Here is a 27,544-nt window from a genome sequence, read left to right on the forward strand (position 1 = left end):
GCAGCTGTTGTACAACAGCAAGCTTTCATCTCCACATTCGATGCCATGTTGTGATTAATAGGTTACAGTACACCATTTGTATTTTACTTTTTCTTCATCTTTATGTAAGGTGTAAAAACAATCAGCATTGTAGATTTGTTTTGGTGTTAGATTTTCATCAGCAATGATCTTGACAAAATCAACTAATTTCTCTGCAGCTTTGTGATCAGCAGATACTTCATTACCACAAATATTTTAAAAATTTAATGTCGTACCTTTTCTTAAATTTCTGTAACCAGACTGCTGAATATTTGCAATTACCTTCAACTTTCAGTTTATCATTATAGACTTCAGCTTGTTTCATGATCAGCATTTCCAAGATGGTGACGCGACGCCGCTTGCAGCAGCCACTCCGGAGCTGATTATCTGTTATTTGTGAAGTGGGGTGCCGTGCGCAATCATAATCGATTGAAAATGGACGTGAGAGAATGGAGGAACATCGGGAAATCTCCAGGAAGACCTTCTTCGCTGCTGCTGCTGCGAGGTCCAGGACTCTGCTGGGAAGAACAGGCCCCCAGTCCTCGGGGTCACATTGCCGATGGCGGGGCCATCTTAATACGCTTGGCAGAGGATGGTGCTTGGAGAAGCTGTGCCAGAGGGGATGGTCATTGGCTCGGAGGTTCGACGGACTCGGAGTCTGCTGCAGTCAGGTCGCTTTCATTGTGTGCTGCGTCTGCGAGGCTGGTTTCAATGGAGCTTTCATTGCGTGCTGTGTCTGCAAGACTGAGTCTGGCTGCGCCGTGGAAGTCCATAGCAGGGGTATTCCCTCTGCCGCCAGCGTGGGATGGCCAGTCTGTCGGGACCCTGGGGACTTGTGGAAACTGTGTGGTGATTTCTTTTGAACTTATAGTCCTTTAACATCTTTGGACTATTTTTTACTGTGCCCATGGTCTGTTTTTTTTTAATCAATTATGCTATTGTTTGCACTGTTGCAATTATGTAGTTTTGTACAGGTCTTGTAGCTTTAGTTTTTGGTCTTGTTTTTGTCTGGTGGGTTTGGAGCTCCTTTCCGGGGAATGCACTAAGACGGTAGCGCAATATCAATACGCATCAGCCTCTCCGGACTCCGGATTGGGAATTGCCAAATGTTACATGGATTTTCTGGTGTAGTCTGTTTTGTCTTATGCTTTTGTGATATCATTCTGGAGGAACATTGTCTCATTTTTTAACTGCATTGCATTTGTGGTTCCTAAATGACAATAAACTGAATCTGAACACCTGAATCTGAAGCATACCGTTAAGCGGCATATGTTCACTCCAAAGCTGATTAATTCATTCTTTCAATACATGAATGAGATCTTCATTTTTCGCTTTATGGAGTGTTTTTCTATTTTTCATTAACTTCTGTTCATTACCTATATGAGGTCACTTCACAGAACTGTTTGTGATGCACATTCCTGTGCCTTGTGGAATTTTCAATTTGTGATGGCATGTCAGCACTTTAAAAAATTTCAGATTTTCTGATTTTGGAAATTTGGACAAGGGGTATTCAACCTGTATATAATGCAAGAACAAATTCATAGAACCCTGTTAATAACCATAATGTAAACCTCTACAAAGGAGAAATTAAATTTCTTCACCGATGTAAGTACTGAATTGTTTTGAAAAATGAATACTGGTGCAGTACCAGGCAAAGACATTGCTGCCAATGAAGCAGCAATTAAAATCAATACTGCACAGAGAGCTGAGGAAACATTTTACAGAGCTGCAGATCAAAACAGAAGCATTAAAATTAGAATGTTGATTATCCAGAGACTAACGTAGATCAGTTAAAACAGAACGATGAGCAAAAGGGATATACAAGGAGGTTTAAGTTTTCAAACATTTGTGCATCTCTCTGATATACAAGTCAGGCATGAGAGCATGATGGTAACAAAGCTTCAAGGATAGGAAAGCTTTAGGGTAAAGAGCCAACACCAGGAAGAACTCTACAGCAGAAATTCTCCCTCTAGGAGGTTGGTATGATGGCTGTAACACTGTATAGCTACTTCTACCACAGTCCCTGACAAACATAGCAAATATGCTACCAGCACAAACAGGATGCCCCATGCAGTTCCCTGGATTCCTCTGCCAAGATCAAAAGAATCTTGCAAAAATCAATCTATTATCAACATGATTGCTACTGCTTTTACTCACCAGATATAGGAGCAGCTACTAGAACTGGAAAACGATTTACAGCAAGTTTGGAACACAACTAAATGAACAGTTTAATTGATAAAGGAACAAATGATAATATTGGATCAGCTTTATTTTATGAAGGGATTATTTCCAGCAGCAGTAAAACCAAGACAGAAATGGATTGCGTAACGTTATAGAAATGGGAACAGAAAATTTCAAAGATGGAATATATACATGCACAGAAGGATGCAGGACAATTTGAAAGCCAAGCCAACAAAATTATCTAGTTTAAGCTCTGACCATGACCAAAGAGGGATGAAATGACTGTCAAAAGAATGGAGTAATTATTCAAGTTTTGGCTAGTCAAGCTTATAATAAGCAGCTTTGGTTTTATAAGCTTAATTAGTAGAAATTTCTACTCTTAAGATTGAATATCAGGCAGCCAGGGTTACTAGTCAAAGTGGCATGAATGATCTGGTTGTCAGTGTACATGTGAAAAGTACCGTTTCTGGACATTGTTACTGAATGACAAAAACACTTGACATCTGCTTGTAAAGTACAAAATAACATGTTTGAAAAATTAAGGCTTCCTCTGCTGAAAAAAGGACATAAAGCCATAGCCAATTACTCTTTTTTTTAAAAAGGCATTCTTAAAGTTCGCCATGAAGCTCAAATCGGTTGGAAGTGTGGCAATGCTGAAAATGAATAATTTACAGTGCAAGCCATTATCACAGAAAGAGAAATATATCTTGTCATTAATCAATAAATTACAACATTCGGTACTATTTAGTTTATAAAAAATATATTGAAAATCTCAATAAATATACCAATTCTGCTTGGACTGACATATAAAACCCAAATTGAGCTCTCCCCCTACCAAATTCAGAATCATACAACCTTGAACTACTGAACAAAGGAATTTCTCTTGTTTGTGAAAGGAATAGTTACACACGGTTGACATTCATTTTTAGATTGAATATGGGAAAATTAGAGTAATATGCTACTCTTCAGAAAATGCTGAATTTAACTTCCCATGTTTAAAAAATTTTCCACAGTTTGGAATGCCACTTAAACTAAAACTACTGAAGTACTGTGCTGGAATAAATGGAATTATTTTAAATCTACAAAAGAGAAACTTACACCACCATCCAACACAAATAAAGGCACAGAATTTACTGAGGATTAAAGGACAAACAATGTGATTCGACTTAGAATCAATGTAAATCCTCAAATTCTAAAAGTTTGATCAATTTGGAGTTTTTCTTATTCCAAACCAGCGTAAATAGCATCTCAAATTATTTTTTCATTCCAGAGGATGAAATGCCTTGCTCTTTAGAAAGAATGTTGCTTTGATTATGAAATTTTAAATAGCATTAATCTTTTCCTTAGCAAGAGAACAAGGCAAATACAATGAATGCACAGTTGCTTTTGCTTATTACCAGCAATATGCAAATTAATGCATCACGGGGGAGCAAGCTCACTAAAACTGCTGCAGGCAATGCAATCTAAATGTTCAAACAAATTTGTGACACAAGAAACAGCCACAAACACATTCAAACTTGTTTCAAAAACTGCTTTTCTTGAAGGTATTTTTTTAAATCAATCAGTCAAAAAAATCATTAATCTTAGTATTCATTGCTGCTTCTATTTTAAGTCATAAGAGGCCTCCCTTCCAGCTACCAAACCAGAAAAGCAACCTTAATTCCAGAGATTAAACATGAAATCATCCAATTTGATTGCTACTACTGAAACACAAACTACTCAATCATTTTCTTCTGATTTTGCATGCAAGGTTTCACTATTCTACCTTACTATTACAAAACCATTGTGCTTCAAAGTTTTAGATTAGCACAATCAATATAAATCTGCAAAAACACAAGCAAAGGAATGGTTAACTCATTTATATACTGTTGACTATACCAAGTTAATGAACAATTGTAATATTTCAAACAAACTCATTGCTTAGAACATATTCTACAAAAGACTAATACAATAGCAAAAATAAACCAATGAAAGCACATGTACGTTTATTAAATGGAAATGACAAAAGTGAAAATTAAACTAATGAGTTTAATGTAAATTAACTTTTCATTAAATACTGATCCTGAGTTGTATTACTTATTACAGATTTATATTAAAATTTGGGTTTTGACAGTACATACAAACTTCTCAGACCCCAATTCTCCAGGAATACTTCATTCACAGATTCCTGGCATATTTCAATTCGTGCTCTATTCAAGTCTTGATCAGAGATATCCCAAGGGAGAGAAAATGAACAAAGACTAATGACAGCCCAAAGTTGGTGGGTGGGTAATTAAATCACAGTCAAAAATTATACCTACTGCTCCTAGCATTAAGGAACCTGCGCTTGACTGAACAGTTATACCAACTAGCTTTAAGAGAAGATTTCAAGACAGAACCAAAAATGGCATACATTTAAAAGTACATCAAATAAAGATCTTGTGCATTTTTTGAGAGAGTGGGGCAAAGAATGCTGTGTGCTATAGTGATTAAGCAGCATAAAAATTCTCATTAAGATTTAACACTTTCATAAATTAGGAAAATATTTTCTAGCAAGCAGTATAAATTTCAAAACTAGATATTTCAAAATATTTTTAAATCATTCTTAAACGTAACAGCTAGATGCTTTCTAATTTTACTAATATTTCATTCAATATTTAGAATACATAACACTCAACTTGTTTCCAAAACTTGTGATTATACATCTTAAAACTCAGAAGTAAAATCACATAGCTCAAGACCAAATAAAGTTCAGGGAGCGCCAGGGCTAATGAAAAAAAATACTGAATGCACAAGAGATCAGAATTGAAAGAAAATAACACTCAAATGCTGCAGAAATGGAGAGATGTGCAACAACTATTCAAACTGATTCCAAGATGATGAGCATGAACAGAGATTTGGTTTATTTTCACCAGAGGGGATCTCACAGAAATGCCCAAAATTGTAATAGGGTTGCATGGAACTTCAGAGTATGTAAAGTGGATGTTCCCAGTAGTGTGGAGTCCAGGACCAGAGACCACAATTTAACAAAACAAATTTCTTCACTTAAAAGAGTGTAAGTCTGTGGAATTTTCTACCACAGCAACTAGTTGAAGTTAATCATGTCATATAATGTAGTCAAGGAGATAAACATTATTCTTAGTGTCAGGCAATCAAAGGATAAAGGGGGAAAAGCTGGAACAAAATGGCAAAACAGGCTCAAAGAACCAAACAGCCTACTCCTGCTATTTTTAATGTCTATGCTTCTATGATATGGTGAAATATGACAGCAAGGCCAAAATTTCAAACCTTGTCAATTACTAGGCTGGAAGGGTAAAGAGGATAATTAAACAGAACCTGCTCAAAAGGAGGGAAATTTTGAATACTGAGAATATAAGGTGGGAAGACACTCAAAGGTTTGGAAGTACTTGAGTATTTACATTGAAAGGATAGAAAATAGCTAGATGGATGGATACAGGTGATCCTACAGATGAGGAGATTTGGCAGTATATGATGTCAGGGCCAGTTTAGGTGATCAGGAAAATACCTGAGATGGTCTATGGTTTGATAATTACATGACTTTAAAGGCTGATTAACCCTCGTGCGTCGCATCTACGCCGTAGGTATCATGTACCCTAAGCCGTACCTACAACGTACCCTACACCTTCAGGTGATGTACAGCTCCGCAAAGATGTAACTCATGCATCGTGGCGACGCAGACCACAACAACTATGATTGGTCCGCTTGGTAGCATCACATTTCCTCCTACACATTTCCTGTTGCTTCTTCTCCGCCATGTCTGTACACCGATGCAAAATAGATGAACCAAATCGACAAATCTACCTGCCGACATGCAAAAATGTTTGAAATGCATTTCCTCGTCCATGTCTGTCATGAAGAAACTCACAGTGCATAGAAACCCCATCGCCAGCTAGCATTTTGGTGCATACCACTGCATGCACGCTGCAGCGTAGACTGATGCAGAAGTGAAAATCAGGGCTACAGCATTGCCCATACGCACAAGTATAAATCAGCCTTTAGTCTATCCAATATCTAAATGGTTAAATCACTATTCAACATATGCTAAACAAGAGAAAATCTGCAGATGCTGGAAATCCAAGCAACACACACAAAATGTGGGAGGAACTCAGCAGGCCAGACAGCATCTATGGAAAAGAGTACTGTCAACATTTTAGGCCAAGACTCTACAACATACCCTGGCAACATGATAAAGCAGGAAGCAATCGGGGAAGTGATGAAACAATACAGCATGATTTCAGAATGCATGAGGAATCAAAAACTGCTTTCAGATGAAATTCCTGTAATGAGAAATAAGCCGAGTAGGGGAGGGAGGGGAGAAAAAGGATTTACCAAAAATATAACCACATTAGAGCAGGAAGGTGATAGGAGAAATAGAGGAGGAGATTTTCTAGCCACAAACAGGCAAAAAAATGCCATCATGCCAAGTTTAGAGGTCTGAAAGAATTTCAACTCTTTTTGCCAACTTACATTGGCTCTCATCTCTGCTGGACAAGACAAAAAAAAACAGGATTATGACACAGTAGGGATAAGAAGAAACTAGAAAAATCAAATGTTTGAATAAATTTCATTACTTTCAACACTCCAAGCCTCATTTCTGCACAGTAATGATTTAATAGCTCTGAAAGAAAATATAACATTACATTCTTACTTAATTTTAAATGTTTGGCTATTTCAGAATGTCTAGTTGTAAAGACCTAAAGCAACCTTTACTGCTAGCAAAGTAGGGATGGCCTTTAGTGGCTATCAAAGCTTACAAATATATCAAAGCTATTTGGAGACACTGCTGTCACTAACCCCACTTCATTGGAGTCTGGAGTGTTTTGGCGCACCAAAAAAGGCTCTGCATTTTTGGACGAAGCAAATATGAAGAGGAGGAGACTGTGAGACATTACTAGCAAGTAGGCCCATCATCTCAGAATACATAAATCTTACTCAGCAAATCTAGCACTAAGTACCAAGGACAAAAAAGTAACAAAAGATCCATATGGTATGCATTTTCAGTCAATAGCAGCAACCTCCACAATTCTCAAAAACATCTCTAATAATTTACAGACAACAATGAAGGTGGGCATATAGCAGCTTTTGCTTTGATTTTGAATTTCCTAAAGCAGAAATCAAAGTGGGCATTTCTAACAAAGCAGACTTTAAACCTTTAACAGTACTTCTCCTTTGATTACAGAATTATAAAATTAATTACCTGGCATTACAAATGACTGCCAACAGGTGATTGGCAATCAGTGATTTTGGGATGATGTATAGAAAGAATCTAAGTTTTTTCAACTATGGCACTTTATCTGATAATCTCTATGATTCATTTTTACCTTCTGTTGCCAATTTATTGTGCATCTCCTGTTTCTTAATCCCAGTGTTCTAAACCACAATTTAAGCCACCAGATAACCAAACATTAGAAAGCTCCCCCTATTGTTTTGATTTTCACAACCTCGTCCCTTAAAAAGCCCTTAAACTTCACTATTCTCAAGATTTTGGTCCCCTCCCTCTTTTTATTAGCGCATTTCACTTTTCCTTTCCAATCTGGGAAATGTGTTGCTAAATAAAAAAAAACTGCTGGAATAAACTAATAGAAAGCAGCTTGAGTGATACCATTGAAGGAAAATTATATATGTAATGCAAATTGGAAGAATTAAACTATGCTCTGTAGTGACATTCAGCAAGGATAATGAAAGCACCCTTCATGCGCAACACATCAGTGCATCTCCAAAAAAGAAAAGAAATGAGGTCTACCTCAAGCAGAGAAAAAAATCTATCAATTGTTGTTCATTGAAAAGCTACCTTTGGTCAACTAACCTCTCAATAGCTTCCAACTACTTATTTAAACATTCACAATTCAAAGGACCTTGTGCAGAAATTGGCTGCTCTATTCACCAACTTAACTAGCGACACTTTTTTTTAAATTCACTATCAATATTGTGCTTTGAATAACCTTGGAGATACTAAGGTTACAAATACTCTATGCTTCTGTTCCACATTAATATTGTACAGTAGAATTTAACCCTAATACAAATATTCCCTCATTAAATCCATCCAATTTTCCCTAATAACTTAAAATATAGCATGTACTTGCAGTGTAGATTTACAGCTCCTTAACAATCATGCAATTCACACTTAGTAAACTTTACCAAGTGGAATGTGCAATGCCTGAAACTCTGATATATAATGACAGGATAATTCACTGATTTTATTCTTTGGTACCCAGATTACAGGAATCCTTATTTGTTAATTCTGGAGTAGGTAACAAAAGGAGAGTCACCATACAGGTTTTATTCCATTATATCTACCCCAACCAATAAGAAGAATCTTTACACTTTAGATGTCATTACAATTAATATGAAACTATGCCAGCCTGCAGCAAACAGGAATATATATTGAGATTCAGGACTGCCATTTAGCTAGATAAAGAAGAGTCCTCCACGCCTCCCCCCACCCCCAGGAATTCCATATAATGTCAAACAAGGGGTTACCATTAGATTTGGAAACCATTGTCTGTATGTCCATCCCACTATACTAGATTCTACCTGGAATCCACAACATCTTGCTGAGGTTTGCTCACATTACAATGAGTGAAGAGGTTCAAGAAGAGAAGAAAAACCCTAAATAGTCTGAACCAGCACTGACTTTGCACTAAATACAGTACTTGCTGACTTAAATGGTGACTAAAAAACTGAATAGGAAACTAAGAGAAAAGTCCATAAAATATTCAATTTACTATTTTTATTTGGTTAGAAATCATTTTAATACTACACTTCCACAACTTGGAAGAATTAGTGGCAGGGTATTATGGCACTTCTTTGCTGTCCTGCTATACATCTCCCCAAAAACAAAAATCTTCAAGCAAGAAAAACCCAAAACCATCCATCTTGTTCTAAAGTACATATTCCAGTTCCAACAACTTTGAAAATCCATGATCAGTGCTACATTCAGACCCAAAAATATTCCTTGGAAAACAAATATTTTTAATTACGTACTATCAATGACTGGATTGGAACACAAGAGTTCAGCAAACTATCTACAAGGACATTCAACATTTTTTGTACAATTTTGCACACAAAAATATTATATTCCCCTAGCTAGGCTTGAAAAACTAATTTACTGGACCCATAATCAACAACTGTATTCCCATATGCAAGAGGAAACAATTTGTTTACAAGGTGTTTTTATAAACCAGAAACATCCGAATTTCCATCCTTCACCATTTAGATAAACTTAACACATGGTTCTCTTTCCACTGTCAATCAACTGCAACAATTCAAAATTATTGCAGAGAGCCTCAGATTATTTACAAGAACAAAATTGCTGCCAATCCATTTCTCCTGGCTGGCAAATAACTAAATCAATGAAGCTTAGAGGGAGAGTACAAGCATTTGTCTGCATTTATCAAGATTAGATTATTTTTACAAAGTGTTCAAGAGGTCCATTTTAGCCACAGCAGTTTTAAGATACGCACAAAAGCAGCAGCACAAACTGCATACCAGTTTACTCATCACAACTAATCTAAAAGTTTCCATCTACACACCTTTATCACAATAAAGAGCCTGTCTTAACTGTTACACCAGCATTCCAATTGTTAACAGATAGAAGGCAAAACCCAAATGGATTTTTCACAGGATAAAATAAGTCAATCTTGACTTTAATGTCAAAATCACATCAACATTTTACAGAACTGGAATATACTCCAATTTTTAAAAAAGTTTAATATTTCCAATAATTGCTAAGCTTACAATGTTCAATGGATCAGCACTTGCATTGAATAACATCAAAAAGTATTTTATACTGGAGGCAGGAAAGCCTTTGCTGTACACATTGTAATCTGCTTTACTATTCTTTGACTAAACCTTATTACAATGTACAAATTTATACAGTCTAGATCAGATTATAAATATGAACTTGTTTATTTTTTATGTTTTTATATATTTATATGCAGCTCTGACTCACAAGATCAAATAAAACCTATCTTTGGAAAATGGAAAATTCCCAGTTACCCAGCTGCAGATGCTCTATGCACCAGTCCCAAATCTGTTAGCCTTTGGCACAGAAGCATAATAGTGCATGCTGGATCACATACTATATAACTGATGCAGGAAACAGAAATACAATTTGTACCCAGACCGTAGCCGAAGATGGAAAATTCAGTTACTCAGCTGCAGATGTTTTACACAACAGTCTCAACCTGTTAGGCACAGAAGCACAATGGCTCACACTGGATCACATACTGATACGGGAAATAGAAATACAAAACGAGTGTTGCAAGACTCAGCCCTTTCAGGTTCAATTTGATCTTAGTACTAAGCTCTAGCAATCTGAGCTTCAAAGAGTTGCTGACTATATTTGCCACAAGGAGCAGTAATTTAAAGTCAATGTTAGCAGATTAAAGGGGAGATAAGGAAGAATGTTTTCACTCAAAGTAACAAGCAGTCTGAAACTTGCTACAAGAAAGGATGAGAGAGGTGAAAACCCTCACTGTATTTATAAAATAATTGAAAGAGCACTTGAGTTGTGGTATGTAGGGCTACACAACCAGTGCTAAGAACACATTTTTGGTAAGCAGAACTAGGGTTTCAATATGAGCCAAATGCGCAGTGCAAACATTATCAGCCAAGTGGATGCCTCCTCTATTAAAATGTTATCATTGAACAAATCAGCAATAGATGAGACTTAAAAGTAACAGTTTTACACAATTTCAAAACTGCAATTGTTTTTTTTTCCCCTCCAAAACAATTCTAAATAACCTGGAATTGTAAATGAGACGGGCCAGCTAACAAAGCCAGGAATAAATGAGACAAAATTCAGGTTTTATTTCAGCTAAGTAGCGAGCACACTGATAACAATGTTTTAAGAATATTAAAAATGTATGAAAAGCAGAAGCCAACATTACTGTAAATATTTTACAATAACTAGTCTAAACCTAAATTCCTCAAGCTTAACACTAGCCAATGCTCAAAATGATGAACCAAATTGTGCTTAGCAACTGCTTTAGAATTGCTTTTGGTCGTGAAGTGAAGCACCCCAATGGTTATAACCCCAAGGTAAATCAATGACTTTCTGCCAAGGAAATGCACATCCATCGCTCAGCATTTTGCAGGAAAGACGAGCAATCTGATGGCAACATTAGTCAAGGACATCCAAACAGGTGAAAGTGGTCATCACAATATAGACTGGAGCTGCACAGGTGTACATGAATATGTTGAATTAAATCATTGCTACTGATATTGTATACTGAAGGAAGGAAAGGGCTAGATGTGTTTCACACATTTCAATTAAGTTCCTTCATTTAAAATGCTTTACATTTTAAAAATTAAAACGTGATTAATTGATTTAAAGCTATTCTGTTGTGTATGTAAATGTTTCAGTAATATCTTGTTATTGAAATTATATTATAGATACAAGGGCCCCAGACAGTCCCTCCAGGTGAGGCAAAGCTTGACCTCAGAGTCTATTGGGGTCATCAAATGCACCCTGTATTCCCAGTGTGGCCTCCTGTATATCGGTAAGACCGAACATAGATTGGGAGACCGCCTTATTGAGTGCCTTCACACTATCTGCCTGAAAAAGCTGGATCTCCCGGTAGTCACCCATTTCAATTCTACATCCCATTCCAACATGTTGGTGCATGGCCTCCTCTACTGCCCTGATGAGGCTACACTCGGGTTGAAGGAGCAACATGTTATATTCTGTCTGGGTAGCCTCCAACCTGATGGCATGAACATCGATTTCTCGAACTTCTGATAAATGCCCCTGCTCCTCTCCTTCACCATTCCCTATTCCTGTTTCCTTTTCACACCTTCTCTTCTTACCTGCCCATCAACTCCATTTTCCCTTTCTACCATGGTATTCGGTCCTCACCTATCGGATATCCCCTTCTCCATCCCTTTATCTCTTTCACCAATTTCCCAGCTCTTTACTTCACCATTCCCCCAGATCACCTATCACCTACCACCTTGTACTTCTTCCTCCCCCTCCCCACATCTTCTTATTCTGACTTCTCCCCTTCCTTTCCTCCCCTAAATTACCAGGTGATAATTTTTTTTTTAAAAGCAGAAATATCTAGCTGCATCAAAAAGATAGACACATTCAACTGCACAAAAGATAACTGGGGTGGGGGGGGGGGGAAGAGGAGGAGGAGGAGGTGTATAATGAACAGATTGAGCATTATTTTGAAGCAAATGAAATAGCCAATGAGAAATGAGTGCAATAGGTGGTAAAGCATTCAGTTTCCTTAGAAGTTTGCCTGTTCCAACCAAAGCAGAAATTAGCTTTGCTGATATCATGAAATACAGGAGCATTTAGAACCAAAAACCATTGTTAGTTGCACTATGCTTTAGGTTTCACAAGTGGAATCAAAAGGGAAAGCCCATTTCAGCTTATTTGGCTGAATTGAAGACATTGTCTGAATATTGTCAGTTCAGTGACAGGCTTAATGATGCACCAAGAAACTTTAGTTTGTATAATTTTACAAGAAAGCATTCAAAAACAGCTCCCAGCTGAAGCACAGCTTATAGTTAAAAGAGCAGTTGAAATCACTGTATCAATGGAAATAGCAGACAGTTGCAGTCAAGAATGAAAGTGAGCAAGAACAAAATCACAAAATCTAAGAAACCTGCCTGACCAAACAACTTGAGTTACCATTGTGACAGGAGCTCTCATACACCAGGTGTAATTTAGGTTTAAACGCACAACTTGCAGATCATGCAACATCATAGCACAAATACAAAGAGCATGTCTGGAAGACAAAAATAAATGGGCTGCTCAAGGAAGAGAAAAAGATAAAAATTCAAGCTGCAGTTTCAAAAAGAGCACTAATCTGCATGCTAATAATGAAAGTGGCACAAGACTGCGTAGCCTTACGATTTACAATGTGACAATTGACACGAGACAAAAAATATGGATTATGAGGGGGCTCTGGGGTTCTAACGTTTTCCTGTCAAGTTTTGAAGTTCTTCTGTTTTTCTTGGATGTCTGCAAAGAGTAAGAATTTCAGGTTATACACATTCTCTAATAAATGGATCAATTTGAACCAGCACTAAATGGCAAATCAATTAAAATGGAATTGGACATGGGCTCGGCTGTTTCAGTCACTCCACAAAATTAGTTTGAACAGCATTTCAAAGATACTAAACTGAAGCCTGCCGATTTCCAACTAGTAACATACTGGATAAAAGAAACTTCTGCGGGATTGACATTTATACAGTGAAATACGACAACCAACAAGCCACATTGGGCTGTATGGGGTAAAAACAGGAGGGCCAGCATTGTGGGGCCATGAAAATCAACTACAACTTAATTGGAGATCCACCCACCGTCTCCATGCCACATCCCCTACAATTGGGTCAAACGAAAGCAAGTTAAGAAAGGTACTGGATGATGCCACAGGAGTGTTCAAAAGTCACATTGAAAAATTCAAATATATTAAGGATAAAATAGTATTAAATGAAAATGCCACATACAAGTTTTACAAAGACCATCAGATTCCTTAACCATCTGTGATACAGAAGCCAGGTAGCTAGATTGCATGGAAGCTGAAGGAATTCTTTCTAAGGTTGTGTGGAGCCCATGTGCAATGCCATTGGTCCCAGTAAACAAGAAGAATGGGTCTGTCAGGATCTGTGGTGATTTTAAGGTCACCAACAACACTACACTGAAAGTAGATCAATACCCTCTCCCCAGGATAAAGGATACCTTTGCAAACCTCTCTGGAGGAAAACATTTCAGAAAAGCAGACTTAGCTAAGGTCTCCCTACATATGGAGATAGAAAAAAAGAGTCCAAAGTGATTCTCACCATAAATGCTCACAAAGGGCGTTATCTCTATAATAGGCATATAGTTGGAATAGAACCTGCACCTGCGCTCTGGCAAAAGCTATGGACCAGGTGATACAAGGCTCCACAGGCACTCAGTATTACCTGGATGACATCATTGTTACTAGTGAGACTGACAAGGAAAATCAAGACAGTGTAATAAAGGTTAGAAGATTACACGAAAATCAAGACAGCGTAATAAAGGTTAGATTACGAGATCAGAGCCATCGCAACATGTATTAATTATTTAAACCAAACATCACTTACTGTGGTCACACATTAACACAGAAGAATTATACAAGTGTGCTCAGAAAATTCAAGCAGTGGTGGAGGCTCCAAGGCTGAAAGATGTGTCAAAATTGTGATCTTTGTTAGGATTTATCAATTACTATAACAGGTACCTGCCAAACCTGGCTACTGAGCTCCCCCCTTGAACTCATTACTACAGATCAGGGAAAAAAAATGGCTATAGACAAAGCAGTGTGAGGTGGCTTTCCAAAACGTAATGGAAGTGGTGACATCAAACAATGTGCTCACACATTATGATCCAAATTGTCCAGTGAAGCTTGCTTGTGATGCCTGGCCTTATGGATTAGGTGCAGTCATGTTGCATGTTATGAGTGATGGAAAAGAAAGCCATTACATCACATAACACACACAAAATGCTGGTGGAACACAGCAGGCCAGGCAGTATCTATAGGAGAAGCAGTGTCGATGTTTCGGGCCGAGACCCTTCCTCAGGTCTTGGCCCGAAACGTTGACAGTGCTTCTCCATTAGATGCTACCTGGCCTGCTGTGTTCCACCAGCATTTTCTGTGTGTTGTTTGAATTTCCAGCATCTGCAGATTTCCTCGTGTTTGCCATTACATCACATACCCTTATTGCTGCTGGGAAATATTATGCACAAATTGACAGAGGCCTTGAATCTGGTTTGGGGTGCAAAACGTTTCAACCTGTACTTGTATATAAGAGAGTTTACTCTCATAGCTGATCATCAACAATTATTGTCCATTTTCAATCCACAGAAGGGTGCTCACTAACAGCAGCAGCACAAATGCAGATATTGGCTCTATTTCTTGAAGGACACAAGAATTCAAGAGGAAAACTAATCAAGCAAGTGCTGCTAGTTTGTCCCATTTACCCTTGGAAAAGCAGTAACAAAAAAATTTACAAAAGAGGACACTCCTCTTGATGTATTCTTCCTGATGCAAAATGAAAGTCTCTGTTACGGCAGAGATAATCCAAGGTGTCCAGAGCTGTCAGAACCACTTACTGCAGTCCCAGAGTCAACTCCTACAACCACCACAGAGAAGGCCTCAGAACCTGAGGTTATTTCAAGGCTACATGTCTCAGCTGCCAAATGACAATCCCCCCTACCTCCCCCCCCCCAACTGTCAGGAAAGACTATATCCCAGAAGAGTAAGAAATCCTGCACGGCAATTAAGTCTCTAGGCCTGAATGGGAAAACTTTAAATTTATTACGCTGTGTATGTCCATATAGTAGCTTTATTACAAAGTGTATTGTGTATAGAATTGAGATGCATTCTACACGGAGTTGGATTTTATAACTAAACAGAAGAGCATTGTGTCGTTAATATTTCAGTAATATTGTTTAAGCATTCTTTGTTGTTCACATAAAACATTACAGGTGATATGTAAAAGTACGTGAATGACATACATCATCATGCCACCATGTCACAAGTGTGCACCACACTGAAGTGAAAACAAAGTACAGACAGACTGGTTATTTATTCCCAGCTCTATGTTTCTCTTTCAATTATTTTTGGATTTACAAAACATAATACATTCAATATCCTTCTAATGTTCTGTCAGTCATTTGGGTACTGTTCAGCTATTGAATCTGAATCAGAATCAGTTTTATCATTGATATGTGTCATGAATTGGTGCAGAGTAGTCATTACAGTATTCACCTGTCTGTAACAGAAAATGTAGGAAAAGTACAGCAGACAACAGGCTTTACAGGTTCACATCTGCAAAACTATGAGTTGCAAGAGCTTTTTGACACAAAATGCTACCAACTGAAGACTCAGTAGCAAATGCAAATTATTTGAAACAATGAAAAAAGAGAACACAATTTTTTTTAAGTTGCTAACACTATAATTTTTTAAAAAGACAGCCACTCCACGGTATAAACTGATATATTCATGAATTGTGCAATGACATGTTCTATTATATTTCAGTATTTCCAAATGAAATTTTATAGCTCCAAGCCCTGGCTGTGCTGACTACTTTCAGCTCTTCAAATTTCCTTTACTAATCTTGTTAGTATGGAATGCTGAGGGAAAAAAAACTATAATTTCTATACATAACCATTATATAATTTTGCAATTGAGAATCACTCACAAAATAGCTCTTGTATTGCTACCACTTGGCTCATTAATCCACAGTTTAAAGTGTCTTTTATAGTGTGTGCTAACTAACTGTGTTAAAGATCTAGCAATATCAAAGCTCCACAAATACAGTTCATGCCAAACTAAGCAATGTGCTGTTAGAAATGGGTTTATAAATACTTCTTCAGTGTCAAAGTACTGTTTAAAAAGATTTTCAGCTGCCTCAATGCAAATGCCCAGTATCCACCTGGACAAGTTTGTGTATAAAGTCAACATTCAACCATTGTTGTAAGAATCTGTTTATCATCATTATAACAACATTCACAGCAGACTACAGAAGTAAAAAATACATCAATGCAAGCATGTTCAGCTCTGTGTATGACAAAAGAAAACCTGAAGCTTTCAACTGAGAGACACAAGAGATAAATTAAAGCTGTGAAATAAATGCAGGTCAGAACTATTGCTGAAATCTAAAACCATATCTAAAATCTGAAGCAACTAACAATCTGCTGGAAGACTGAGAAAGAGAAGGAAATGCTCTATTCTGAAAGTTGAAAGGGAAGGTAAACATGTGCAGTCTCATTAAAGGTGATGGAAATTGTAAAGAATGATCAATTGAACGTAGAAGCTGTTTGGGTGGAATGATAGTACTGGAAGAAATCGTTCTCTGGTTTCTTCAGATGGAAAGGAAATAAGAAGCAGAAGTGCAAGAAATAGGCGAGATGCAATCTATCAACCCTGGTAAAGGGGTACTCATGATTCGGGAAAACAAAGCAAAATAATCTACATAGATGGTCTAGTCATGGGAGCAGACAGGACAAAAACTGAATCCTTTTTTTCCAGTACACTATTACTGTTTTCCTTTCAATCGTGCAGAACTCAAATATTTCATTGATTGTTGCCAACTTCTACCCTGTTCTCTTACTTTCAAAGCATTCACCTCAGTCTCATTTCCTTTTTAGTTTTGTCTCCATCTGCAACCCATAACTGTTACCTCAACAGCTTCCAAATTCAATGGATCATCTTTTGCAAGTTCAAATACTCCCAACTAGATTCCCCAACCATATGTGTAAAGTCTTATGCACAAGTACATGAATATACAGATGCAAAGAAAAACTTACTTGCTTCAGCATGTTTTTTCCTTCCACTTTCACCAATCCAAACAAAATTTCCTTTTGCATCATCCCAATTAACTTTCTCATCTTCTCCAACTACAGATGACCCCTGCATTACAGCTGTTTGTGTAACAAGTTTAACCTTATGGAACTCACAAACTATTCAAATCTTTGAAATAAAGAATAAAATTCATTCATGGAATTGGTGGAGAAAACAAATACCAGATTTTTCAACATGAGCTGCTTAATGCAGCATCATGTGATGGAAAAATCTCAGTACACAATTTTCTTGGAAACCACCACACTCCCCCACCCCAGTGTTACTCTGCAGGAGTTGTCTGTATGCCCCCTTCTCACAGCTGTTTCCCATGCAATCACAGTAAAAAAAAATGCCTGCCTTTTTACTTCATCTCTTCGCACTACAGATTTTAAATATCCCTTCCAGATGAAGCAGTGATTCATTCTACCCATCTAGTGAACAACTCACAACACGGACTCCTTTGCACTAGTAAAAATCATATGCAGATTGGATGACCACTTTATAAAGTATCTCCATTCACTCTGCAGGGGTGACCACAAGTTTCCAGATCCTTATCATGTTAATTCTTCATCGTAATCCCGCACTGTTGTCTGTAACCTCCTGCAGTTTTCCCAGTGGGGCCCAATACAAGCTTGAAGAGCAGCAGCACTATCTTTCATGCAAGCACAATTTCATCCTTTGAGAATCAATACTGAAATGAACAATTCAAATTGTGAATGTCAGAATTGGACACTTTTGTACCATTACCAATATATTGCACATTTTCTCCTTCCATGGGTTCTGTTTTATACTTGTAGCATTCTCCATTTGGTTTCATGTTTCAGCAAAGCTCTGATCTCCATAGCAGTATTTTCTAACTGCCCTCATTAATCCAAGATACAGATCCTAAAAAATCAGATCACCTGAGCTTCAACACAAAGATGATCCCTTTTCCCAACTCCATCTCTCCCTCACTCTGCAAGTTACAATTATTTGTGTGTTTTCCAGTTATGACAATAAGGGTCTTCAACCTGACATGTTAACAGTTTCTCTTTCTAGAGATGATGCTTGACCTTTAACTGCTTCCAGCATTTTCTGATCTAGATGTCTAAAACTACAAGGTAAGCAAATTGTTTAAAAATCCTAGTGGAATTCCTGTTATCCAAGATAGAGGATGCTTACTTAAGTACACTTATTTTGCATTATCTTTCTTCCCTAGCAAATTTCTTACATAACACAACTTAAAAATAAGTTAAACCAGCTATAAACAATAATTTCCAGAAAAAGCATACATACTAAGCTGTAATTCAAGTTACAATTTTATTATATCCACAGAGCAATTTCAACACATCTCAATTACATCAGTGCACATCATGAAATGAAATCTAACAACAGTAGTAGAAATGCAATCAGTTTCATAATGCAATATAACAATTTAGAAATAGAATGAAAACTGATTTTACAACAATTTTTCAGGTGATAAGCTCACCAAGCTGAGGAGATTCATCACATCCATAGGAAATGATGAGTGATACCTCAAGATCTAGTTGGTCTCTTAACACATGAAGTACTGCTAATGCCTAACACTCATTATGTCAGCCAGTGTGTAGCCCTAAGCCCCAGATTTCTGTGGTGAGTGAGTATAATCTAGCTTGCCCACACCAATCCCAAGGGGCACAGGCAGCCTTCCACAACAAGTCACTGTGCAAATCATTGCTGAGGTAGTATTCATGGAGGGCAGGGATGCACGTCGTTCCCAGCGTAGCAGTAAACAGCCTGAGCTAATTTCCTTCTCAAAGAACAAGGGCATACCACTGGTGAGTGCTTGAAATGGAAGACCAAGAACACCATAACAAATTAGTGTTCTGTGAAGTACCAGCATATTTGGGAATAAGCAGCAATATTAAGAATGAATACCAAGATAATTAATATATGCTTTATCTATTGAGATTTGATTATCTAAATTATATCTGGATACATTCCAGTCAACATCAAGCCAAAAGAAAGCATGCCCACAGCACTCCATGATTTAAAAAATGTTTCAATGTGACCACTCTCTCCTTGCCAAGTTAAATTAAACCTTCCACCATACTCAAAATAAAAACCTTGAAAAGCTTTCACAGCAAAGCAATGTTTTTCTACCTTCAAGCAAGTTGTGTTGAATGCTACATATGAAAAGTAGCAAACGCATTAAAAGAAACCTTGTTTTAAGAGAATTTGAGTACAAGAAAGTGTGTGAGAAAGGCAGTAAAAGGTGACCCTGCTCCATAAACCCTATTTTGTACAGGATGGGTTGAACAAAAATTTCACTACTAGGTCCAGCAGCTCAACGGACAAATTCCAAACATCAATTAGCCTATGCACAAATTTTCCAAATAATCTGTTACAAAAGCACACGAAACAGAACCTTGAGCATTTTAAACTTGCTTCGTGTTTAATGGAATTACATTCCACACAGTAACAAGTCTATGACTCGTGGCTGCAAAACCCATTCAGGTTTGATGCACCTTTGATGCTTTGCAAAACTGGTTTGGTTGCAAAGGGGAGCAGAACATTCCTTTGGTATAGGTACTTAGATGCTTCAGCACATTTTTCTGCAAATGGTGTTCAGCATTCCAGACTGCTTTTTTGCACAACAGAATCAAAATTAAGTCAATGCTGTTCCTAATCTTCACTTCATAACCTAAGTTAATACTTCAATTACTCCTACTTCATCCTTTATGCCAAATTTTCTTAGACGGACAAAAGCTTCCTTTACATGAATTCCAAACCAAGCGCATTGCATTCAACAGCTTCAAATCAAGTTCAGATCTGACCTTTGGAATCTAGCACAATTGTTCTTATATCAATTCAGATAAACTTTAAGTGAATCAACACTTGTAGATGACTTGCATTCATACCACACTTCAAGACCTTTGATGGTCCAAAGTACTTAAGCATAAAAGTTTAACTTAGAAAATGCATCACGATAATGGTCAGGCAACCAACTCTTAATTAAGTTGATGATGAGATAAATACTGTTCAGTACATTAAGTACAACTACCTTAAACTTATTTACAGTATGCATAGGATGCCTGGCCACAGTGGAAGAATTTGAGCATTAATATCTCAATTGAAAGTTAGAAACAGTGTGCAAGTGCAAAGATCCATGAGGTAACAGAGCTGGTGGACAGCGTGATTAAGACATATAGGATATATGAACAGTTATAATCTCATTTTATAAAAACATTGCTCAACTGGTATAGTTCTAGTCAAAACAGTATAGGAAGGATGTGATGACACTAGAAAGGGGCAGAAGCGACTCACTGGAATGTTGTATATTAGTTCTCAGGAGACTGAAGATGTTAGGTCCATTTCTCGGGAGCAGGGGAGGTTAAGAGGAGTCATGATTGAGGTACATAAAATTATTGAAAGATATGATAAACTGCAGGAATCTTTTTCCATTACCAGAGGTGAATAAAACTGGAGGACAAAGATTTTGGGTAAGCGGCAAGGGATTTGTTTACTAGAAAATATAATACAGACAGTTGGCATGGACATGGTGAGCTGAATGATCTACTTTTATTCTACATTGACTCTGAACTCCTAGCTCACATTCCAGACCAATGATTGAACCAGAAGTCAGACTATCAGGATATCCAAATAATCAGATGCAAGATTATTACTCTCAATCTTAACCAACATTGTATGAGCTTATTACTTCAAGGTCATTCTTTTTCAAGTTTGTATTAAAATTAAGTTTTGTTTAACTGAATATAATAATGCTATAACCAATTATGATTGTTGCACTCATTGAGGTAACAGAAATACAAATAGACACCATTACTCATCTGATTACATAATCACTGAAATTTAGATTCATGTATGTATTGGAAATAAAGTATACAGAAGTCTATAACATAACTTTTTGATTAAACCAACAGACCAATTCTAGGTCTTAAACAATTAAGGTAAAAAAAAACATCCTTGGTATTTTTTCTGTTCTGCCTACTAAAATGTATATGGATATAGCAAATTAATTGTACATAGTAACCAAACTAAATCACATATAAAAATCAATGTTTGAGACTTCATAGGGCTACCTGCAGTACTTCATACTCCTGCAGGTGGCACTATGAAAGTACTTTGAAAGGTAAGGTGTCACACAACAGATGCTATCTTACTGTGAAGACATAAGATCAGTTGAAGAATCTAGTCGACGGTGTTGCCACAAATCACTGTTACCCAATTTGTTCCCAACATTTGTCCCCACCAACCACACACTTTAGTAAATAATGACAAACACTGTGAAAATCCATAAAATTGACATTACATAACATAATGCATCATCTTTATTCCCGTATTGAAACATGTCCCCAAATTCTGAGCTTGAGCTATAGAGGTTTCAATTATGTAATCTAAGTATCTAACTAAATCATGTTAATTCTAATGACAAAATAGCATTTAATGCTTATATCAAAATGTTCAGAAATCATTAACCAAAGTTTCAAAGCAAAGTTTATAATGAATATATTTTAAGCAGATATAGGATAAAAGGCATTTATCAAATAACCTATTTGTTGCAACTTAAGTGTTCTATAAATTTGAAAGACATACTAATCTGTAGAAAGCATTTAATAATTTGATCAATATTTTAACAAATGTGGTGACCAAAACACAATGTGGTAGGTAACAACAGGGCAAAATAAAAGTTTTGCAATTTCATCATAAAAAGTTGTGCAACTTCTATCTGAAAGCAACAATAACTGAAGTGGCAACAGGATAGTGGGACACCAAAATAATAACAACTGAGAAAGTAGGGATTAAAGGGGAGGCATAGGAACAAATTCAGGCATGAAGACTACTGCAGCAGTTAGTGGCTGCCTTCCACACCCCAGCATGCAAATGGCAACAAATAAAAATATACAATCAACACACTGAGAAAAGAGCTTTAAGTCTATGAAAACAAACAAACCTGTATCAATTTCAAAAAAACTTTATTCCAAAGAGTTTCTTAACTCATTTTAGAACATATCTTCAACTACAAGAGTGGGGGAAATCTCTCAAATATATTTTAAAGTTTATTTTTTATATATTCAGTTCAATTTTAAACTTTCCATTGAAGCTCAAACACCACATTCGCTAAAAAATGTTCATGCAAACTGTCAGTTCAATTTGCACGTTTATCTATAATGAAAGCTGTTGGAATTTCACGTAAATAACCATGTGTAATAATGCAGCTATTCCTAATTCAGCATTGCCTGTGACCTCTGAAATGGCTTTTGGTCTGAATGAAAATGAAACAGACTGCACATTCAGACAATACACTTACAGTTCTGCATCCTTAAAACTCCACCCACAATGAGCAGCTACAATAGCATCTCATTACTACCATGCATTCAAATTCAGCTCCTCGAAGCAACTACAAAGTGTCTCCAAGTTCAGGCACATTAAACATTTTTACACAGTTTAAAATCTCTATCCAACGTGGGAAACTGTCTGACACATAGCAGCTGACCAGAGCTACAAATCATTAATTCACAAACAAAATATCACTGTTTGAAAGTTTACAAAAACACAAAAAACTGTCAACTTAATTTGTGAACCACTCTTAATTTTCAGAACAGCAATGACTTTTTACTGCTTTCAAATAATTAACCAAGAAACAAGCAGGAAAATCAGCTTATCAACAAATACAAGACAGTCTAACAAAATAAAATTTCAGAGCTTAAGATAATAACTTCCAAAATATTGTTTAAATTGAAGTAGCCAAAAAGTATTTCCAGCCAATTTCAAGACATTATAACTCAATTTGATCAACAAATGGCACCGACTGTTTCCCTCATCAAGTACAACACACAACATGAACGACATTTAATCTTTCAGGTAGTTATAAAGCACAAAGTACAGGTTGAGCAATGAAAATGTACGCTTTCACTTTAAATGTAACTTTTCTCATTAATAAAGCTTAAAAATATTAATTTTCCCCTAACCTGTGCTAGCATCAAATCACCACAAATGAAGAAACTAGTGTTAAAATGCAATATGTATTATTATTTCAAAAATATCCAGGTTCATATAGCCTAGCTCAGCTACATTAGAAGATAGCAAAAGAAATCCTCAACTGCAAAATGCTTACATCAGCGTCATCCTAGTGACAAAAAAAACGTGCATAGACAGAACAGATCTTGTTTTTACTCTAATTCCAATTGCAGAATACTGTAAATGTTACCACTGCAGAGCCTGATCTACAAGTCTCAAAATGTTTCAACTTTTCATTAGCCTTCCTACTGAAATTTCACAATAGATACTAAGTAGCCAAGATATACAAAGGACGTTAATGTATCAATTGTTAGCTTAGCTTCAATTCACTGCCAACTATAACTACTTGATGGACAGTATCTATAATTATTCTAAGAAAGTTCCAGAAAGAGATTTAACCACAGAGAGCTATAACTGGAAGCTGCCATTTACTTTTTGCAATTAAGCCAACTTTTTTTAAACTATAAATTTGCAACTAGTTTCCACAGAATCATTTAGTTATCTGTGTTCGCAAATGTTATACAAAGTGCAAGGTAATGACAGAAAGGCAAAGTAATAGAAGTCAAAAGTCAAACAAGTCACCAAAATTCATTAACTAGATGAAATAATGCAAAATTCTTCATTTACAGACCTGCCTTTATGGTTCTTGGTGAATATTTTTTTCCTAACCAGTTCTTAAATTTAGGCATTTGGCTGTGCAACATGTGCCATAGAAAACTGAATAGCTTACCAAATTATTACACTGATGGATATTCAACAAAACATTTTGGTTTGTTATCACTTCACTGTTTTTCATTAACAGTCCAAATCAGGTCTTAAATCCACACCATAGCTTGTCTCACACAAAAAAATTCACAGCTGTTGCTGACCACCTCATCTTGCACAAGTTTCTTGTTAAGTGTTTGATCTCCAAGTAAGGGGCTCCCCGACAGCTGAAATGTGTTCCCAGGCTACTAAATTCACTATCCATAAAATCTTTACTGTGCAGACACAGTTCTTATTCAGTTTGCTTGCATTTCTCTATGCAAATACGAAACCACTTCTTCACAAAGCATACTATTACATCTGGTGTGCAAATGCCACACAAGAATATGTAACAAAGTAAACAATTTGCATGACCGATTAATATAAGTATTTTAAGTGTGAAAGAATCTGATATGTGGAAGAGAATAGTTAGGAATTCAAAGAATTCTCTCAGTAAATAGTATACAACTATCCTGCTGACAGAGTCAAATTACCTTGCAGAAGGCCCCTCTGGAGCTTTCCAGAGGCCAAAGGCTGTAAAACACCAGCCACTTAAAACAATGCAACTCTACCCGAACACAAAGCACCCAAAATATTCACCACACAAGAATCAACATAAGCTTCCGCAGGTGAGTGGGAAAGATTTCTACAGATATTTTCAATTATTTATTTTTTTTAAAGCAAGAACAACAGTTAAAACCAATTTCTCATACCACTATTAACAGTTGCTGAAAAGATTTACTGAAAGTCCCTGCCAGTTCTGGAAAATCAAAGTGGAAATTCCATAAAGAATTTTCTATTTAAATTACTGATAAAGACATCACTGCAATTAATGGTCATAAACCAATGTCTGGGACAAGCCTGAAATCATCAAAGCATTCAAGATGGGTTTGCAAGGAGGGAAAAATCCTTTGAATTGATTCAACATACATCCACCTTCAGAATATCAGCGCAGGCTTGAAATACAGTAAACATGTAAATGTCTCCTTCACCTTAACTGTTTATTCAACATGATGCAACTCACCTCGTAATTCATGATGAATTATATCAACCAGATTAGGCTCCTCTCCCCACCAGTAAATCCACAATTCCTTGGCTTCAGGTCTCACATCTCGTCGCCATACACACAGTAGATTGGCCTGTAGACATCTAATAAAGGTCTGCAAAATAGGATCATCCTGAGCTGGTGCTGAGATGATGGGACCACAGCCCCCAAGACCCTGGAAACTGTACCTACGCCATTTGATGCCAGTTAATTCAGCCTGTTGGTTGAGAAAGATTTCAAAAACGTCTTAAGAAGCGTATACATAAATGATCTTTCAAAATAAAATACTAATTCTGCTTTTTCAAAACAGTTATATTTTGAACTTTGCACCAATATTCAGTGTGACAATATCATCCTGACTGCATGCCAATATGATTTTAACCGTAATCAATTACAACATATGAATAACAGGAAAAACATTGGCATTGTCAAGCAACTCACGATATCTGCTTAATATACTTTGATCAGGAATTGATAGTTTATATGTCGGATACTAATCGTAGAGTGCAATACAATGTAAAAACAATCTCTGCAGGAAAAAATACTGGCAAATGTATTACCATGAACACATTTAAAAAGAGTTCCAGTGTTAAACACTATCTGTAAAGTAGATGGTATTGTGAATATTTTAAACGGCTTGAACATTAAGGTGATGAGATAATTTAGAATAACTCTGGATTAAAGAACACATCGAATTGAAGACTGACGAACACTATAACTTGTGCAAAAAAGTGTATCACATTAAAACTATAGAAAAGATATGATTTATTACTACAGCGAGTACTAAAAAGAAAATATATGCACCGGAAAATGTAAAAGACGGGAGGGGGCAGAGAAGATTTTTTTAAAAAAACAAATGAGAATAATTGCCCTGTAAACGCCAAACAGCATAGAGGCAAATAGATTGCATTTAAACTGCCCCTTCCACCACCAGCCCTATTTTGTTAAGAAAAAAGCATGCTTTAATTCAGCTTCAAATATGCAGACATTTTTCTACTTCAAGATGGTGGATTAAAAGCTTCCAGCTCTGTTAAGGGAAACTAATAATGTGCAATACGTAGTGGAGGTTGATTTTAGGAAGGAGGGAGAGGGAAGGGGTGGAAGGAGGAGGAGGGGCGTAAGCATCAAAAATAGAGGAGGAAGGGGGGCTGGGGAATAAACTCCAGACAGGAAAATAAGGCCATGTAAACGGTTATGCTAAACCATTAGCAGAAAATGGCTGCTCCCACACAGCCTAAGGCCCCTCTTTCTCTCTCTCACTCACTCACCAGAGAGAATAAATTCGAATGGCAGTCCTCCAAGCTAGCACCGTTGGCCACCCAGTTTGCTGCAGTCATGCTCCGTGCATGACTTTCTCTCCGGAGGTCGAATTAAAGATTCCGTCTTGGTTTGCAAAAAAATAATAAATATGTAGACAGATCCAGGGTGGAGGAGAGGGGAAGGGGAGGGGGGGAATGTGGATAAGTTATAAAAAAAATCAGACCCCCAACGCCACCACCTCCTCGCGCGCACACATACAAAAATAATAACCAATAAATATTTAAAAAATGAGCACTAAGATTCTCCACAGCGATGTAAGGAGTGACGTCCGCCCAGAGACTGTCCACTTTAATTCAGCAGGCTCCCAAAAGGTTTAATCATAATTTTCCCCCAAGAGTGTTGTTGTCTTCAGCGTCCACCACCCAAGTTTGTTAAAAAAAAAGGAGGAGAGAGAGAGGGGGAATTCGGTGCCGGCCGCCGCTCTGGGTGCCACTGCCGCCGTTGCAGGCTGCTGCTCTCTCTCTCTCTCTCTCTCTCTCTCTCTCTCTCTCTCTCACTCACATACTCTCTCACTCACACTCTCAGTCAGTCAGACACACACACACACACACACATACACACAAACAGCGTAATGGCGACAGCGAGGAGGCGCTCGCTGTTTCCCCGCCAACGATTGGCCGCCCGCCTGTCACGTGCCCGACGCACGGTCCCGCCCCCCCCGCCCACCCCTCGGCACCGACGGCGGAGAAGGGGGGCGTGGTCTCGCGTCGGGCACGAGCCGCCGCCGCCGCCGCCGCCGCCGCCGCCGGGACGCTCCTTGCCCTGGCGGCCCCTGGCCTGTTGGTGGCGCTGGTCGGCGTGGATCGTCCGGCCGTGAGCCGCGAACCAATCGCGCCAGAGACTGGATGATCTACGCGCTGTACTTTGTATCATCTCAGCAGCTTTACACCTCTGCTTTTTTTTCCCCCAAAAAGGCAGA

The 27,544-nt window shown here is 37.4% G+C and overlaps 1 protein-coding gene across 2 annotated transcripts in view; it reads right to left on the reverse strand.

Annotated features, from left to right (window-relative positions):
• The window catches only part of LOC132404207 (mediator of RNA polymerase II transcription subunit 13-like), a 201,915-nt gene extending 174,732 nt beyond the window's left edge, over nt 1–27,183 (reverse strand). For both annotated transcript variants that reach the window (XM_059988297.1, XM_059988296.1), the window contains exons 1-2: nt 26,574–27,183; nt 25,285–25,522 (exon numbers count right to left, since the gene is read on the reverse strand). In XM_059988297.1, the coding sequence (XP_059844280.1) occupies nt 25,285–25,522; nt 26,574–26,642 (307 nt within the window). In that variant the 5' untranslated portion in view covers nt 26,643–27,183. The remainder of the gene's footprint in view (nt 1–25,284; nt 25,523–26,573) is intronic.
• Nucleotides 27,184–27,544: the final 361 nt, after the last annotated feature.

The sequence above is a fragment of the Hypanus sabinus genome, chromosome 13 (assembly GCF_030144855.1).
Source record: "Hypanus sabinus isolate sHypSab1 chromosome 13, sHypSab1.hap1, whole genome shotgun sequence".
NCBI lineage: Eukaryota > Metazoa > Chordata > Chondrichthyes > Myliobatiformes > Dasyatidae > Hypanus > Hypanus sabinus.